General features: G+C 41.6%; 1 protein-coding gene across 3 annotated transcripts in view; it reads left to right on the forward strand.

Annotated features, from left to right (window-relative positions):
• The first annotated feature begins 7,342 nt into the window (after positions 1 to 7,342).
• The window catches only part of SLC24A4 (solute carrier family 24 member 4), a 140,275-nt gene continuing 129,077 nt past the window's right edge, over positions 7,343 to 18,540 (forward strand). For 2 of the 3 annotated variants that reach the window (XM_058162590.1, XM_058162591.1), the window contains exons 1-2: positions 7,570 to 8,336; positions 18,392 to 18,499. In XM_058162590.1, the coding sequence (XP_058018573.1) occupies positions 8,189 to 8,336; positions 18,392 to 18,499 (256 nt within the window). In that variant the 5' untranslated portion in view covers positions 7,570 to 8,188. Of the gene's footprint in view, positions 8,337 to 18,391; positions 18,500 to 18,540 lie in introns of all 3 variants that reach the window. The other variant, XM_058162589.1, reaches the window with a different exon arrangement.

Consider the following 18,540-nt stretch of genomic DNA (forward strand, 5'->3'; position numbering starts at 1 on the left):
AAATTTTTAGGCAAATTATAATAAGTTTTTTAATTTTATATTTTATATATAGTGTCTTGTTTGTTTTTATTTGCCTGTACACCGCCCTGAGTCCTTCGGGAGAAGGGCGGTATAAAAATTTAATAAATGAAATGAATGAAATAAATGAAAATAGATCTTCTGCGTATGTGCAAAACCTTCTGTGCATGCGCAGAAGGTAAAAAACACATTACTTCCTAGTTAAAACCAGGAAGTAATGACATCCGGGCGGGTGGAGCTTTGTTCTGCCATCACTACTGGATCGCCGAACTACCGGCCACGATCGCTACCAGATCACGCAATCTTGTCCGATCCGGGAGCATTTCACCCCTGGGTCAGTTTCCCCTTGATCCTGGTGTCTCTTGAGCTCTGAGCATAGCTCACAGGTGCAGGCACATTGTAGTATGGACAGGTCGGGCTGTGAACGAAGTTTCTTATGATTTGTGCAGCTTTTAGCAAGTTAATTTATTGTGGAGATGAATTTGTGTTTGCTAGTTTCACTCTTGCAAACGATTCTGCAGAAACGTGGGGCCACCAAACCATTGGTGTTTTTGAACTCAGGGCCATTGTGGGAAATATCAATGATTTCATCGGGTGTGATGATTGATGCCTGGAAATTGTTGATGATTTCACAAATCTTTGTGATGTCGTTGATGTCAGGCCTGAAAGCCCTTTTTTGCATTGTACCTTCAGGCCTGCCACATTTACTACTGTGAGAAACTGGGAGGGGGGATTGTATGGAGCAGGGGTGATATATAGTCATAACATTCCTTTCTTAGAGAGTCAAGGACATCTTGCCCCTGCATCTGGAGGGGTATGACTGCGAGGCATCTCCAGTGCTTTGATTGGACCATGTGATGGACATGTGGGTGCTGGGCAGGGACTTGGACTTTCCTTTGGGTGGGGAAAATCTGGAAACTTTTAGATTCAGGTTTTCCCAGATATACCAATATGACATCTCTAATAAAATGGAACTTTGAGGAACTTCAAGCCTCGGAGTCTTCTTTCATTGGGGGTGTTACTTGGAACCCTGACAATCAGATTCATTGGTATCATCCAGTCCAAATAAGATTGTGTTGGGACGCTTCTGTTCACATTCATTCACGTCTTTAACAAGGATGGAGATGTTACTCGCAGGATTACTAGTTACCTGTGGTAGTTGGGTTGGGATAAGATTATGGGATATTGGTGCTTCGCTTTTCTGTGTTTTTTCTTTTTCTTCAAAGGATGCTAATCGCGCTTCTATGGTGTCCAACTGTTCAAGTAGAACACTAAATTTGTTCAGTCTGGGCTTACATGATGGGCAGACTAGTGGAAATGTAAACTGGGAGGTTTTAAGTGAAGCCGATTGCAGGAACCCCAAGCACTTGTGGTGAGTACACATATCACATAGGGAGCACTTCATGGTACTCTCATCCTTCTCTAATGCTTCTGTACAGATGAAGCACATGCAGGAGTCACATGGCTTATTGGTAACGATCTCCTTCTTTCTGGGTGGAGGTTTGGCATTAGAGTGTTTGCCTGGCATGGTGGGTTTGCACAGTGTTTCTTGCATGTTTAACTTTGCAAAGGAGCACTTCTTGCTTGCTTCACTGGGTGGTCAGATGGTCAATTTCCCTTCCTCCCAGTTTGTCTCGTGGGCTCATGTGTGTGTGCAGCTGGTGGGAGCTTCGCTCTCTGCTAGTTCACCTTGTTGCTCTTCGGGAGATTGACCTCCCTTCATGGTAGCTAGCCCGACTCGCTCCCTGCTCTCCCCAGCTTCGCTGCAGCTCTTGGTTAATCTTGCAGCTTATTTTCGCGTTGTGGGGACTCCCGGCTCACTCCCTACTCTCCCTGGCTTCATTGCTTGTCTACGGCTGCGACCTGTCAGGTCTCTTTCTCTGCTTTCCTCTCAGGCCTCTTTCTCTACTTTCCTCTCGAGCCTCCTAGCTTGTAAGAGGCCTCTGGCTTCTACTATATTAACAGAAACTATCAAAATCCATACACAAAGAAAATATACCCTCTTTCCCCCAGAGGTGGGTTTCAGCAGGTTCTGACCAGTTCTGGAGAACCGGTAGTGGAAATTTTGAGTAGTTCAGAGAACCGGTAGTAAAAATTCTGACTGGCCCCACCCCCATCTATTCTCTGCCTCCCAAGTCCCAGCTGATTGGAAGAAAATGGGGATTTTGCAGTAACCTTCCCTGGATTGGAGAGGAAATGGAGATTTTACAATATCCTTCCCATGGATTGGGAAGGGAATGGAGATTTTACAGTATCCTTCCCCTGCCACGCCCAAGCCACACCCACAGAACCGGTAGTAAAAAATTTTGAAATCCACCACTGCTTTCCCCCCTCTGGAACTTAATGATTAAATTCCTAAATCAAATTATGCAGTGGGTTTGCTTTATTGGTTCTGTTTTATTTTGGGGTTTTTTGACTGTATATGCCTAGCTACCATGTTTCCCTGAAAATAAGACCCTGTCTTATATTTTTTTGAACCCTGAAATAAGTGCTTGGCCTTATTGCCATGTGCTCAAAAGCCCGATTGGGCTTATTATCAGGGGTTGTCTTATTTTGGGGAAAACAGGGTACTTGCAATTTGTTAACTAAGATTTACAGCTAAATACAATGTATGAACCCAATCATCAGGAGTTATTTGACAGACCATTGTAAAAGCCATTATTAATGATAATTAATGGAGATAACCCAGAGAAATTCAAGATAAACAAAGAGATAAGACAGGGATGTCCAATGTCACCTCTGCTTTTTATCTTGACATTAGAAGTGCTGCTAACCCAGATTAGACGCAATGGAGAGATAAAAGGATTAAAGATTAAAAAAGAAGAATATAAGACACAGGCATTCGCCGACGACCTAGTGTTCTTCATAGAAGAACCGCTAGAGACAGAAAACAACCTAATGAATGAAATAGAAAAATATGGGACAGTGGCAGGACTAAAAATCAATAGAGAAAAGACTAAAATATATGAAACTGCCAAGATGGGTTTTGCCCATGGAGGCAATGATTTACCCAAACACTTTGGATAAAAAAATTATGATAAGATATAAAGAATTATTAGACAGCCAGGGGAATCTTAAACCAAATGAAGAATTAAAAGAACAGGGTATAATTATAGATTGGTGGCCATACCTGCAGTCATAGTTGAGATACAAAAAGGATATGGAAGAATATGGAATTCAAGGGGCACCACAACAATTGGATCGAATTTTGACAGTCAAAGAAGAAAAATTTATAACAAAAGCATATAACTACTTGTTAGAGGTAGAAATGGGAGAAGAAATAGTGAAAGGTCCAATGATAGCATGAGCACAAAATAGAGGCCGTAATATAAAATTAGAGGAATGGGAAAAATTATGGAGCAAAAATTATAAATTAACATTGTCAACTGCATACAAAGAAAATCAGTACAAAATGTTTTACAGGTGGCATTTAATACCAGTGAGATTGGCTAAAATGTATGCAAATATGAAACCGGAGTGCTGGAAGTGTAAGTACAAAGATAGAACACTTTATCACATGTGGTGACAATGTCCCAAAGGAAAAAAATATTGGGAACAGATAAGGGGATGGCTGCAGGAAATAACAGGATAACAAATTGAATTCAAAGCTGAATTATTTTTATTAGGAATGATTAACCGAAAGGTCAAGAAGCAACTCCAATACATTATTCTACACATAGTAACAGCAGCGAGAATTGTCTATGCGCAATGTTGGAAATTAGAAAATATACCAGTCAATGAGATGATTATATTCAAGATACTAGAATGTGCTGAGATGGATAGGCTCACATTAGAAATGAAAGGCAAGGAAGAAGCAGAATTTTATGAGGTGTTTGATAAGTGGTATAAACATGACACAGTACTGTTGAAAAATGTTTATTGTTATTTAATTTGAAAATAAAAAATAAAATGTTAAAAAAAAAAGTAAAAGCCATCATTAACTTTGTATGATGATGTATTAAATAATGGATAAACTAGGAGTAGAAATAGAAGAACAAATAGGAAGAAACAGAAATTGTGGAAAGGAAATTGGGTACACCTGTATATCTAAGTATATATGTAAGAATATATATAGAATATATATAGAATAATAGAATAATATATTATAGTTATATACATATGATATATTAGAAATATATGTATAAAATATATATTAGGATAAGAGAGAGAAAATGTGTAAGTATTGATCACCGACGTGAAACTGTTGAAAAGAAGGAAGTGTTAATATTTCTTTTTTGGTTTTTTTAAAAAAATCTGTTTAATAAAAAATATTTTTAAAAAAACCACTTTGTATGATGTGTGAATACATCCAGTGTATTACTATCTTTTTGTAGTCTTGCTTTCTGAATTTCCAATTATGCTCTAAAACAGGGGTCTCCAACCTTGTCAACTTTAAGACTTGTGGACTTCAACTCCCAGAGTTCTTCAACCAGCAAAGCTGGCTGAGGAACTCTGGGAGTTAAAGTCCACAAGTCTTAAAGCTGCCAAGGTTGGAAACCCCTGCTCTAAAATATCAAACCAGAATCAAGATAATTTCTCATGGAACCATGCTTTCTCATTCTCCAGCTGTTATGGAAAACTTGCCTTCAAATTCCTGCAGATTGACAAACAGAAGGATGGAAATGTATTTTTAATATAACCACATCTTTCCAAAATAGTAGATTTTTGTTACTGTACTTTATTCCTCAGGAGCAGTACAGTCTCTTCTGTTGAATACATTTTTTTCTATACTGAGCAACTGATTCATAGAGAAGTTTTATGTGACAAAAATAAAATAATTGACAGCACAATTACATAATAATTTATTTCCCAGTTGATGTTAGTCCAGAGCACCTCTAGGTAGTTTCACATGGAATATGGTGCTTTCATGCTCTTCTGCCTCATTCGAGTTTCCATGGTGACATGGCTCAAACATTTCTGAGAAAGGTGAAATATAAAGCCATCTGTTCCTCAATATTTAGGGCTTTCAGTATTTAAATGACACAACCAACAAGAAAGAGAGCCAGCCAACAGGGCAGGGAACCTACTTCTCCTCAGCCCCAGGACATCTGACTGTTTTTCTTATTCAAGAGTGCACTGTGGTCCATCATTTTGCTTTCTCTTGTTGGTGCAGGGAATAACTGATGTCAACCAGGATGTTTGAGCACCGCATTATTTGGATACTGCAAAGCAGCTTATTGCAGATATTTTTACATTAAGCAAAATGGATATCAACATGATTCAATCAGGCCTTAGAGTTCATTTGGCACACAATCAGGTGTCAAAGCCATCTTTCTGAGAATGTATTCTGCTTAAAGTGCTGGGGCTGAACAAAATGCATCTGTGGCATTTTCAAGGTTCTTCAAACTCCTGACCTGTTTGGTCAAACTAAGCATCCCTATTGTTGATTTATATTGTCTCCTGTAGTTTTAGATGGTGATCATTTCTACAGCGCTCCAGGTTCTTCAATAACTACTGGAAAGCAAAATGGGTTTAAAAGCATCTTTTCAGACTAATACACAGTATGAAAAGAGATAAGCTTTTGTGAGCTATAGCTGCTCCTCAGATGTTTATGCCTTTTCATATGTTAGTATGAAAAGGGGATGATTTGGGGCTATCGTAGACTAATATGACTCTCTTCTCTATGTCAGCAAATACTAGGGCATCTTTCAATTGGAGGCATTTTTGTTCTTTCTCCTAATCCCTTGCTCATAGAAGCTCATTAAAAGTGGGCATCTGAAACAATTAGGGGTACAATAACTTGCTAAAGTTATTTACAAGTGACTAGAAAACACTCCTCAAAATTCTTAAAACACTTAATTCTTTATTAAACTTTCACATATGGGTTTATTAACCCACTCAGACCAAATAAGGTCAGACTTCCACCCAAGGATAGGCTGATGGTAGGTATCATTCCCTGGCACAGGCACTCTGAGATGCCCTACTTAAATGTGCCCATGCGCTTAAAAGCTTGCATCTGGGTAATGCTTCTTCAAAGGCATTCAAAAGGGTACAGCAAAAATATGTCACCACACTGGCATCATCTTAAGCTGCTAAATGGCACTAACACTGGGGCTATTCTCTCCATAAAAAGCAATGCTGATTAAGAGCCAAAGGTCAGTTTCAGAATCAGTTTTCAATGCCAGAACTCAGCTCAGGAAAAATGAAGTGGCAGTCAGCATATGCAAAATGTCTTTAACTAATTGCTAGAATCAGTTCCACAACCTGGGTCTGGATTCAAACTTGAACTCTAAAGCATCTCAGCTTTATAAATCTGCAGGACTGGGGAAGGTTGCTCCTGGGTCGCCTCTTATCTTGCAGTTAGTGATAACAAATTATTTCAGTTTTGATATTTTTATTAAAGAATTTGTTATATCTAGCATTGAACAACAAAACTTTGATTAGCCATTTAGAGTTTTCATCCAAGCAAGGATAATAATGTTAGTCTTCCTTTTGGCAGGGTTTGTTTTTTTTTAAACTTGGTGACAGCAGAAACCTTCTTTAAAATTCTATATCGGATTTAACATACACTTGTAAATGATAAACATAACTTTAGTATCAAGGCAGTCAGGTTTTTAATATTTTCATAGCATGCTTTCTAATGATTACAGTATATCCTTTGTGAAGGTTTACCGCATTCCTGAAATATTAAAATTAAATTTGCTATGATTTCCTTTGCATTCTTTCAGCCAACATTATGTTCAGTCCGGGCCATATATATATATAAAACAAATCAGGAAATGGATCATAGGAATAGCACCATTAGTGCTCCTAATTATTAATGAACACAACAATTAGATTCCAATTATGTTTCAATTACATGTCCTTTTCTCCAGCAACTTCACACAATTCTCACCCCTTCCTGGCTTTACTTTTATTATGTCTTATTATTTGCAGATTCGTCTGGAAAATCTGTAACCATTCCCGAGGTAAAGCAATGTCTCTGACCGTTTCCGAGCACTGTACAATCCTGACTCCCGTTCTTTGGCTTGGATGGAGTCAAGTAGTCTGCGCGTGATTCTGAATATAACTCCGGCGCTGTCTCACCAGCACATGCTCTTTGCACGCTTCATCAGCGCATGCAGAGCCCTGCCTGGCGCTAAACGAAGAAGGGATAATGCCTGCGCTATTTAGGGGAAAAGATTAATTTAGCCAGTTAATCTCTATGCCGCCGCCTGGCCACCGCGGGAAAACCACACAGATCATAGAGTGTAGTAATCAAGGAGATAACGGCCCCCGGGGGTTTGTGTGTGTGTGTGTGTGTGTGTGTGTGTGTGTGTGTGTGTGTGTGTGTGTGTGTGTGTGTGTGTGTGTGTGTGTATGTGGGGTGGCAGAGAGAGGGGGGTGGAGGAAGGCGCGCATGCGTATTGGCGGCGGGGTGGGGGGGGGAGGAGGACTCAGGTGCTCGGTTGGGAAAGTTGCCCGGGAATCGAACGGCGGACGAAGGTTGCGCCGGGGCAATTTCCACGCAGGAAAGCGCCGCACAGGAATTCGCTCCGCAGCCTTCCCGGGAACGCCGATCGAAGGCAGACGCGGCGTGGGCGGACGGTGCACTTGAGCGTCCGATTCGTGGAAGGGGAGATGCTGCCTCCGCCGCCGCTTCCAGCGACCAGGATCGCGGGTTCCGCCGCTTTGGCTGCCCGCGGCAACGGCGGAGGGAAGAACGGGAAGGGGATCTGAAACTTTCCAGTGGGATGCTCCCCCCGCCGCCGCCTTAACCTCCTGCATCGCTCGCTTTCTTCCTCAGTCGCCCCGGGCGCGCCTGGAGCCTGTTCCGCTACCGGAGCTCGGCGCCTTCGGATGCCGCCTTTCCAGCTACCTCTCTGCCGCCGGCGGGGAGTGTTGGCTCGGCTTTGCCCTCCGCCTGCAGGGGCGCGGCCGTTCACTCGCGCTGCCCGGTGGCGGCGAGGTTGAGAGGGCTCGGCCCGAGCGGAGATCGCGGCCGGAGAAAGTCGCCCCCGCCGCCAAGGAGGCTTTGGCTGCGGCTGCCGGTCCCCTCTCGCGGGATTCCCTCCCTTTCTCGGAGGTGCGCGTCGTCCTTGGTCTTGGTTATGAAACCCGCCGCGGGGATCCCCTCCGAGTGAGCCCCTCCGGCCAAGCCGCGAGGACCCGCCTCGCCTCCTTCCCGCCTCCCCGCAGCACCGCACTGTCTTCCCCCCACCGAGAGCGTCCTCAGCCGCCCCGGCTCGCCATGGGGCTGGAGGTCCCGCCGTCGAGCGTCCCTTCGAAGCCTCCGCTCGCCAAACTGAGAAAAGTTCGCAAGAGGCGGGAGATGCTGCTGCAACAGCTGGGCTTCGTCTGCGCGATCCTCTTTTTTGTTTGGTGCATGGCCAAGCTAGGTAGGTGGGCGGGTGGTCCTCTGTGTGTGTGTGTTTGCGTGCAGTGACCTATAGGATATCCAGGTGGGTTGCACACATATTCCCATGGCTGTGGAAGAGGGAAGCTGGGAGAAACGGCTAACGTGGTATAAATAGGGCATCTCTGCCTCTTGTATGTCATCCTTGCCAATCTGCCCAGGTAACAGTGATTTTTGTCATTTAATTCAGCAGGGAATGGTTCTTGGGGCCTGAATTTCAGTGCATGAGGATGTGAGAACCGCATCCAATGGCCTGTTTCCCTGTTCCTGTTCAGTGGGGGACTCTCTGGGAAACATACAAGCAAAAGGTTTCACCTGTTGTGGCCCGTGAAAGTTCAGTGCAGCCGTCATAATAGTAGCCATGCCCGATACGTTTGTGCAATCTATTTGAATAATGTGCAAGTGACCCACAACAATTTTATAAATTATCTATGCACAATAAGTGCTTCCTTATGGTTTGGTTTTGGTGCTTGAGCTATTGTCAATACGGTAGCAGTGTTCTAGCCAGTCCTTAAGATCCTTCCATTGATTTTGAAGTTTCTGATATTTTCATAAATAAGTATTTTCAGGGTTACAGTATCACTTATTGAAAGGATGTGTCCTACTTCTTGATCTACAGTGTAGAGCTGTGTATTATATTTTAGGCAAGAACTGGGGAGGGGGAGGGTCATTTGATCTCAAGGAGAACCAATAAATAAGGGATTCCTTATTGTTAAGCAGATACTGCAGAACTTGTTTTAACAAGTAGCAGTCTGTAATACCAAGATTTTGTGTATTTTTTTTCCTAGGAAAAAAACCCCATATTAACATGTATTCGTGTGACTTACGCATGCAATGTCTAAACCAAGGTGAATCAAAACTGGAGATACTTAGTAATGGAACCACATTTTCCCAAGTGGTATGGGTTAGGATGTCACTGTGGAGTGATTTTCATGATTGCATAATAATGAATTGAATTAATAATGATTAAGGAATTAGAGGAAGAGCAGAGGAAAAGACGTATCTGTGGTATAATGTTGTATGCTATGGCAGGTAGCTATTTGGTGACTGTCCCATGTCTTGATACATTGTACAGGAAAGCCTACAGTCCCTTTAAGTGTGCTCTCAACGGGGGAGATGTTTTCTGGAAAACGATGATTGTATTAACACACTCCATCCCCCCCTTTAGGAGAGTCCCTTGCCAACTGAGTTACATAAAGCTGGTGAACAGAAATTGCACCACTCCAAACAGTGTTTTCTGTTTTTTTTTATGCTGCTCACTTAGGACACCTTCCACAATGGGCAAGTTGGAAGTAAGGTTGCCATTCAGTGTTTAGAAATGACCAGCTTTTGATGTCTCATCTATGGAGTTTGATGAGAGTTTACGAGATCAGAAGCTAGGATGAACTGTCATGTTCTAAAGCAGGGGTCTCCAACCTTGGCAACTTTAAGCCTGGCGGACTGGGGAATTCTGGGAGTTGAAGTCCGCCAGGCTTAAAGTTGCCAAGGTTGGAGACCTCTGTTCTAAAGGATATGTTATATCCCTGCACTGTGGCCAACCCTCAAAATTAAAAGAGGCTGTTAAGAGGACACACCAAATGGAATGACTTTTTTTTTTAAAGAGAATTGGCAGGTACAGTGGTTTCACTCTAATAAGAAGTAGTAAATACTATTTTGCTCAACTGTTATGCTGCCAGGTGGCTATTAAAGGAATGACCTGTACAGCTGAGACTAACAGTTTTTCTTATCTTGGGCTAGCCAGGGCTCCCATTATCATTTCACTAATAATAACTGAGGGGGGAAAAATACAGCATCAAAAGCTGCCTTGGGGAAAAAAATGTGGTATATGTAGTCACTGAATAATATAAACTACTTTTTGTGGTTTCTCTCATTCAGAGCAGGCTGAGGTTGCAATCCCAGGGAATATGCTTGGTCAAACCTAGTAAAACTGGCTTCCCAGTAAAGATGTGTTGGCTTATATTACACAAGGTTGAACTAGAAATAATGCAACATTCTCATCTCTTAGGCACATGATCGAACAAGAACCCCAAAGCCCTTTCACAAGGAAATTAAGTGGATCAACCAATTCTATGGATCCAGTTCTCTTTGGAAAGCATCATTCAAGGCTCAGCCTGACTAGCTGACTCAGTGGCTAAGACACTGAGCTTGTCGATCAGAAAGGTCGGCAGTTTGGCGGTTTGAATCTCTAGTACAGGTCTCCTGCGTGAGCAGGGGGTTGGACTAGATGACCTCCAAGGTCCCTTCCAATTCTGTTACTGTTACTGTTACTCACTACTCAGTTCTCAGTGGTATAACTTAAATGCCACACCGCTTCTCTTCATATCAGACCTTTGCTAGAGAAGAAAAGGTTTTAAGACTGAGGAAAATGAACAGCTTATTGGTAGTGTCTAGACATTTTTCCAGGTTATCAGGAAAAGATCTTCTATATGCTATATTGCACTGGAGTATGGCCTCACATAAATAATAATATTATTAATAGTTATTATCAGCACACTGGGTGCTATTCCAAAAGCTCTTGGATGGCATTTAGAAAATCTACATTAGCCAAATTTCCATCTGTCAATTACAAAAGCCACACATATATACTCTGTATATGACAGATTAACAGAACAAACTAGAATAACAGAGTTGGAAGGGACCTTGGAGGTCTTCTAGCCCAACCCCTGTTCAGGCAGGAAACCCTATACCATTTCAGACAAATGGTTGTCCAATCTCTTCTTAACAGTGTTGGAGCATCCACGACTTCTGGAGGCAAAGCGTTCCACTGTTTAATTGTTCTGTCAGGAAATGTCTCCTTAGTTCTAAGTTGCTTCTCTCCTTGATTAGTTTCCACCCATTGCTTCTTGTCCTGCCTTCAGGTGCTTTGGAGAATAGCTTGACTCCCTCTTCTTTTTGGCAGCCCCTGAGATATTGGAACACTGCTATCATGTCACCCCTAGTCTTTCTTTTCATTAAACTAGACATACCCAGTTCCTGCAACCGTTCTGCATATGTTTTAGCCTCCAGTCCTTTAATCATCTTCGTTGCTCTTTGCACTCTTTCCACAGTTTCAACATCTTTTTTACATCGTGGCAACCAAAACTAGAGGCAGTATTCCAACTGTGGTTTTATCTAGGCATTATAAAGCAGTATTAACACTTCACATGATCTTGATTCTATTCCTTTGTTAATGGAGCCTAGGATTGTGTTGGATTTTTTTTGGCAGTTCCAATACTAGTTCAACACCAGCTAAAGAACTGAAAGCTGTGACTTCACATTGTTGTGTAAATAATAATTTATTAAATGTATATGCTGCCCAAATCCCAGCAGCTCTGGGTGGCTCACAGCAATCAATAAAAGGCTAAAAGTAAAAGATAAAGGTGGTCTCCCTGTCCCTTGCCAAAGACTGTGACTGTGAGAGGGATCTTGGGGTCTTAGTGGACAACCAGCTAAATATGAGCCAGCAGTGTGCAATGGCAGCCAAAAAAGTCAATGTAATCCTAAATTGCATTAACAGAGGGATACAATCAAGATCAAGTGAGATAGTAATACCACTCTGTAAGACCTTAGTAAAGCTTCACTTAGAGTACTGCATAAGGTTTTGGTTTGTTGAGACTCTAGAAAAAGTGCAGAGGAGAGCAACCAGGATGATTAGGGGACTGCAGACTAAAACATGAAGAACGGTTACAGGAACTGGGCATGTCTAGGCTAGTGAAGAGAAGGACTAAGATGACATGATAGCAGTCTTCCAATATTTGAGGGGCTGCCACAGAAAGGAGGGAGTCAAGCTATTTTCCAAAGCACCTAAAGGCCAGACAAGGAATAATGGGTGGAAACTGACCAAGGAGAGATTCAGCCTAGAAATAAGGAGGAACTTTCTGACAGTGAGAACAATCAACCAATGGAACAGCTTGCCTTTGGAAGTTGTGGGAGCTTCATCACTTGAGACTTTCAAGAAGAGTTTGGACTGCCATTTGTCAGAAATGGTGTATGTCTCCTACTTGGAGGGGGGTTGGACTAGATGACCTACAAGGTCCCTTCCAACTCTATTAATCTGTAAAATCTGGCTGAAGAGTCAAGTCGTCATGCTCGTCTAAACAACAGCAGAGTGGGAGCTGTATAGATCTCAGAAGAATCACATTCCAGAGGGTAGGTGCTGTTCTAAAGAGGATGTGCTTTTGGAATCCCGATAGATGACATTGTTTAATTCAGGGGTCTGCAAACTTGGCTCTTTTAAGACTTGTGGACTTCAATTCCCAGACTCCCTCAGCAAGCAAAGCTGGCTGAGGAACTCTGGGAGTTGAAGTCCACAAGTCTTAAAAGAGCCAAGTTTGCAGACCCCTGGTTTAATTGAAGGAACCTGGAATACACCAACCCTGTCAGACTGAATTGGGAGATCGACTGTCCCTCAAGTAAAACCAGGCCGTATGCCATTGTTTGATTTGTACCCTCTGTAGCCCTCCTGAGGTAGGGAAGGCCTAAATTTTCAACTTTTTTTTTTTGCATTATGAGTAAGGCCTACAATGAAATGGATGCTTTAATCCTTGCAAAAAAACATGAGGCAACATTTCACACCTTAAAACACTGAGTCCAATCAAACTGGGCTGTTTCCTCCCCCCCCCTCATTTGGTGTTAAAGGACAAAATGGATATGTTTAGTTAAGGCACAAAGACAAAGAGTAGTCCCGAGTTTCAATGAAGTTGACCATCCCATCATTATCTGTTTACTTGGTTATTTTCACTGGATTTAAGAAATATTGATGCTGAAACTTTCCTTTCCATATAAAGGAAAGCGGAGGACTTAAATACAAATATGACTGCCTTACAGAATTTAGATTCACCTATTGTGAATTTTATTAATATTTGTGAAGACCTTCCTTCCTTCCTTCCTTCCTTCCTTCCTTCCTTCCTTCCTTTTTCTTTTTTGTTTGATAGATGCTGGGATTCTATAATTGTTTCCTGATGTTTTAATAATCAATTTTTAATTTCAGTCTTAGGGACATATTTCTACCCTCTCACATACTGTATGAAAAAGATGTTAAGAGTAAAGAAGAATGTTTTTAAAAAGCCATACTGGCCTTGTTCCCACAACCCATGATTTTAGCTCAAGGGATCATCTGTCCCATCTGAGTCCAAATCCTAGATAGATCTATGAAAAGGAGACTTTTCTAGGAATTAGATGTCTGTCATTGTCTTATTTTTTTTACTTTTCCACAGCATGCATGGGGTAAAAAAATGGAATAAAATAAATGTCTCACCAATTTTGAACAAAACAAAACAAAACAAAAACTTGTCAGTCCTTGAAGATGGTCCACATCAAAATAAATAGACTCTACCAGAAGACTAGAACTAAGCTACTGAGATAAGCTACTATGTAGTAAAGAATCTTGCAAGTTGCTTGTATCTTCCCTCCTTTCCCTCTTATACCAAGGAGCCTGGAAAGCAAGAAGGGGGAGCTAGCTTGAGTCATTTTGTAATGCTCTCCTACCTTTATGGACTTAACACCTGTTTTATTTGCATCTGGTGCTTCTCAACCGTCTTTCTTCAAGGTCATCTCTCTGGCTCTCTATGCACCAGACCACTGTAGATTTTTAAAAATTGCTCTGATTAAAACAACAACAAAAGAAATGGCAGTCACTCAACCCCCCTTGGTTAGATCCTGGGAGAATTTAGAAAATGGATGCTCCCAACTGACTAAGTCACCAGAGATTGTGCTTTACCAGCACACAAGATGAGGCTGTCAGTTGTTGAGGTCGCTCACTTGGCCAGCAGTGTCATGTAAACATTGGCAACTTATTTGCTTTTTCCAATGTGATGTGTTAGACTGTAAAATTTACTATCCCCAGTGAGCAGGGAATAATATAGATCAGGGGTCCCCAACCTTGGCAACTTTAAGGCTGGTGGACTTCAACTCCCAGAATTCCCAGAAATCAACTTCTGGGAGTTGAAGTCCTCCAGGCGTAAAGTTGCCAACATTGGAGACCCGTATAGATAGTCCTCAACTTACGACCACAATTAAGCCCAAAATTTCTGTTGTTAAGTGAAATATTTGTTAAGCGAATTTTGCCCCATTTTACGACTTTCCTTGATGCAGTTGTTAAGTGCACTGCCATTGATAAGTTTGTAACTGGGTGGTTAAGTCAATCTGGTTTCCCCATTGACTTTGCTGGTGAGAAGGGAATCGCATGACTTTGGGACGCAGCAATGGTCGCAAATATGAACCGACTACCGAGCATCTGAATTCTGATGATGGGGATGCTGCAGAGGTCGTAACTGTGAAAAATGGACCTAAGTCATCTTGTTTCAGCGCCGTTGTAACTTCGAACGGTTACTAAATGAACTGTTGTAAGTTGAGGACTACCTAGTGTAGTAATTCAAGGTATAAAGATATGAATTGTTCCTAGTAGAGGATCCTGGAGAAAGCTGATCAAAACTACGGTATTATAAGCATCCAGCATGCCTCAAATTTTAAAGCATAAAATCCTTTTTATGAGAGAATTTTTTAAATTCAGCCACTGATTCTAAATTAGTGTGTTAGAAACGGCATACAGATATTCCATCCCCACCTTTTAAAAAAAAAGTGAGTATTTTTGTTCTTGTAATCAACCCTGTTGGTCTTATTTAATGTCCTGTTGGTCTTATTTAATGTGGATACATATGGATAGATCTCCCTATTCATAAGCCAATGTTTCCTAGGGGCTCATTCCAACCAACTCTTTACAGGCCATGGGGAAATACCTGTAGAGAAGCAAGCTTTAAAAATTGTTTTAGAGGTTACTGGATACCAGTGTGTAGGGAAAAATCTAATCCTCCACTCATATATCTTAACAGAATCCTTGCAATGCTTGCATTTCTATGCAATGTTTTAGGTCATGGAAATAAAAATATAGTTAACCCCAGTGGTGGGTTTCAAATTTTTTTACTACTGGTGGGTATGGGTTGGTGGGCATGGCATAGCTTGTGGGCGTGGCTTGGTGGGTGTGGCAGGGGAAGGATACCTTAAAATCTCCATTCCCTCCCCACTCCATGGGAAGGTTACTGCAAAATCCCCATTTCTTCCTGATCAGCTGGGACTTGGGAGGCAGAGAATAGATGGGGGTGGGGCCAGTCAGAATTTTTACTACTGGTTCTCCAAACTACTCAAAATTTCCACTACTGGTTCTCCAGAACTGGTTAGAACCTGCTGAAACTCACTTCTCGTTAACCCCTACAAAATCTCTAATGACATGGATTCTAATACTGTATCTGATTCCATGATAAATGCATTGTATTACAGGTATTTTTTTTTTATCTTTTGCTTTTTCAGTTATATAACTGTAGGCTTTCTAAGTTACAAGATATTAAGCCCACCTCATGAACTTTTCCCATTTTATTTTCTAAGCCTGACCTGTATGAATGAGCCCAGAGGGCCTATATTACTCTGTTTCTAAAGCTAGCATTTCAATGCGAATTTAAATGGCAGGCTCCTACTGGGCATCTTTAGAATAAAGGCTTATTTGAAATTGTCTCTGCATAGTACACTTGAAAGAGATTCTTGAAGTAACCACCTATTAACTGAAAACAATACAAGTTTTGTATAGATTGTTTTATTGCCAAGAGCCAAGGTGGCACAGTGGTTAGAGTGCAGTACTGCAGGCTACTTCAGCTGACTGCTAGTTGCAGTTCAGCAATTCAAATCTCATCAGGCTCAAGGTTAACTCAGCCTTCCATCCTTCCGAGGTGGGTAAAATGAGGACCCAGATTGTTGGGGGCAATATGCTGACTCTGTAAACCGCTTAGAGAGGGCTGTAAAAGCACTATCAAGGCTTTTTATAAGACTAAGTGCTATTGCTACTTCTGTATGGCCCGGCTGTTGAACTGAAGGAGAATAGTGAAGCAAATGTTCATTTTCCTCCCATTTCTTAAATTCTTTTATTTTTGTTGTTATTGTTCTTATTTTCTGCCAATTTGTTTGCCCTGGGCACTATCATTGAGGACTATATATCTGATTTTTTTGGAATGCTATTAAAGGCTCTTCAACATTTGTATACAGTAAATGTTGTAGATGAGGGAATAAAAGGATGCTCAACAAATTTGCAGATGACACAAAGAAAGGTGGGATTGCTGTTACCTCAGAAGAAGGCTCAAGGTTCAAAAGGATCTCAATAGTCTTGAACATCATCCCAAAAACTGTGAGGTTGAGAAATGTGAGGTTCTGCATTTAGGTAGGAAAAATCAGGTGCACAGGTACTATGTACCTGTTTTAGCAATAGTATTCGAAGAGGGAGCTGGGACTTTAGACCACAGATTAAGCATAAAACAGTTTTACCCTGTACTAATCAGACTATACCTGCAATACAGGTAATCTGGTCCTTGCTTAATGGTCACTCATTCAGCGACTGTTTAAAATTGTGGCCCAGATGAGGTTTATTTATGATGACTCCTTATATTTGTGGCTGTTGCAGGATCTCCATTGTCATATGATCATGATTTGGCCGCTGAATGACCAGCTTGCAATGGTGGCATTGAAGCGCCCCATGGTCATGTGATTGCCCTTTGCAACCATCGTTGCTGCCTTCTGACAAGCAAAATCAATGGGGAAAGTGGCAGGGGATCACAAATGGCAATCACACAACTGGCATTGTAAGTCAGCATGACCAAATGACATCATGCCTTATGATCACATCGTGTAGTGATGAAGTTCCTAGTCTCAATTACTGTCAATAAATGAGGACTGCCTATGTTGTATCCAGGTTTGGTTGCTATTAGTGGTGTTTCTACCGGTTCACCCCGGTTCAGGTGAACTGGAAGCGGTGACGGTGGGAGGCTCCACCCACCCTCCCAGACATCATCACGGATGCTCTGCGCATGCACAGAAGGTTCTGCGCATGCACAGAAGTGCCGTGCACAAGCAAAGCAAGCACACAGGCACGCACGCTCACAGTTTTGAACCGGTAGCAAAGGTAAGTGAAACCCACTACTGGTTGCTATAATAGAAAAAGAAAGCCGAAGAACCAGAAAGAATACAAAGAGTAGCAACAAAGATGGTACGGTCTTTGGAAGCTGTATCTGTAAACAACAGTTAAAGAAAGCGGCTGTATTTAGCCTAAAGAAAAGAAGCCTAAGGGGTGCACTGGAGTGACCTTCCAAAACATGGAGGACTGTGTTCCCAGAAGAAGGGTGTGAAATTATTCTTCTTAATGCCTGACAAAGTAGGACAAAAACCAATAGGTGTGGAAGTGTTACACAAAGATACAAACTCTAAATAAGGAGGAATCTCCTGTCTGTGAAAGCTGTTGAGCAGTGGAACAGCCACTGCTGTTGTGGGTGTTTCATCACTGAGGTTTTCAATCAAAAGTTGAACAGCCATTTGTCAGTTGGATTCCTGCTCCGAGCAGGAGGTTAGAATAGAATCTAATCCTGAGATTCTATGATTCTATGCCTGCATGTCTTGCCGTAGATAGTTCCATGTTTGCCTACCATGTTGCATTATTGCTCATCATAGCTACATGATTACTCACATGTTGAGCACTCACATGATCAGGATGGAACTTTCTGCATATTATTAGTATTAATGGCCATATCTTACTTTTTCACAACTCTATAAGAGGGCTTTGTATCTTATGTATGTATAAAGAGAGTTTATGCACCGGAGACAATTCCTTGTGTGTCTGATCACACTTGGCCAATAAAGAATATTCTACATTCTATTAGTACAAGGTCACAAAAAAACCCTCCATTGCACATCCTGATTTCTGTAGCTAATACTGTAACCACTGTAACACTTTTTGTCTTTCTTCCTTATCACCCTCCCATTCCCTCCTCTTGTCTGGGATTTTTCTCTATTATGTATCAGTCCAGATATAATTTATATGCGTCAAAAAAATTATCAGAGACTCCTTTCCAGCTAATATGGTGGAAAATTCATGGTGATAGATATGTTAATGGTTTGATTCAGTAGGAGGCAATTTCCATTTTAGTCTCAAATTATTTTCGTTTTCTAACGAAAAGAATTATGTATATATATGGATAACCCAAAGTCCTTTTTGCCCTTACAAATACAGTGTCTGTCTTTGTGCAGGACAAGAGTCAGCTGTTGTCAACCAAAGTGTTCTGTCAGAATTATGGAGGAATAGAAAATTGATGGCATCCCATAATGAGTCACACAAAAAGAACTGCACAGAGCCAGGTAAGAAATAAAGAACTTTAAGATCCTGTTCACTTCTGTCT

The sequence above is a fragment of the Ahaetulla prasina genome, chromosome 1, assembly GCF_028640845.1.
Source record: "Ahaetulla prasina isolate Xishuangbanna chromosome 1, ASM2864084v1, whole genome shotgun sequence".
Lineage (NCBI taxonomy): Eukaryota > Metazoa > Chordata > Lepidosauria > Squamata > Colubridae > Ahaetulla > Ahaetulla prasina.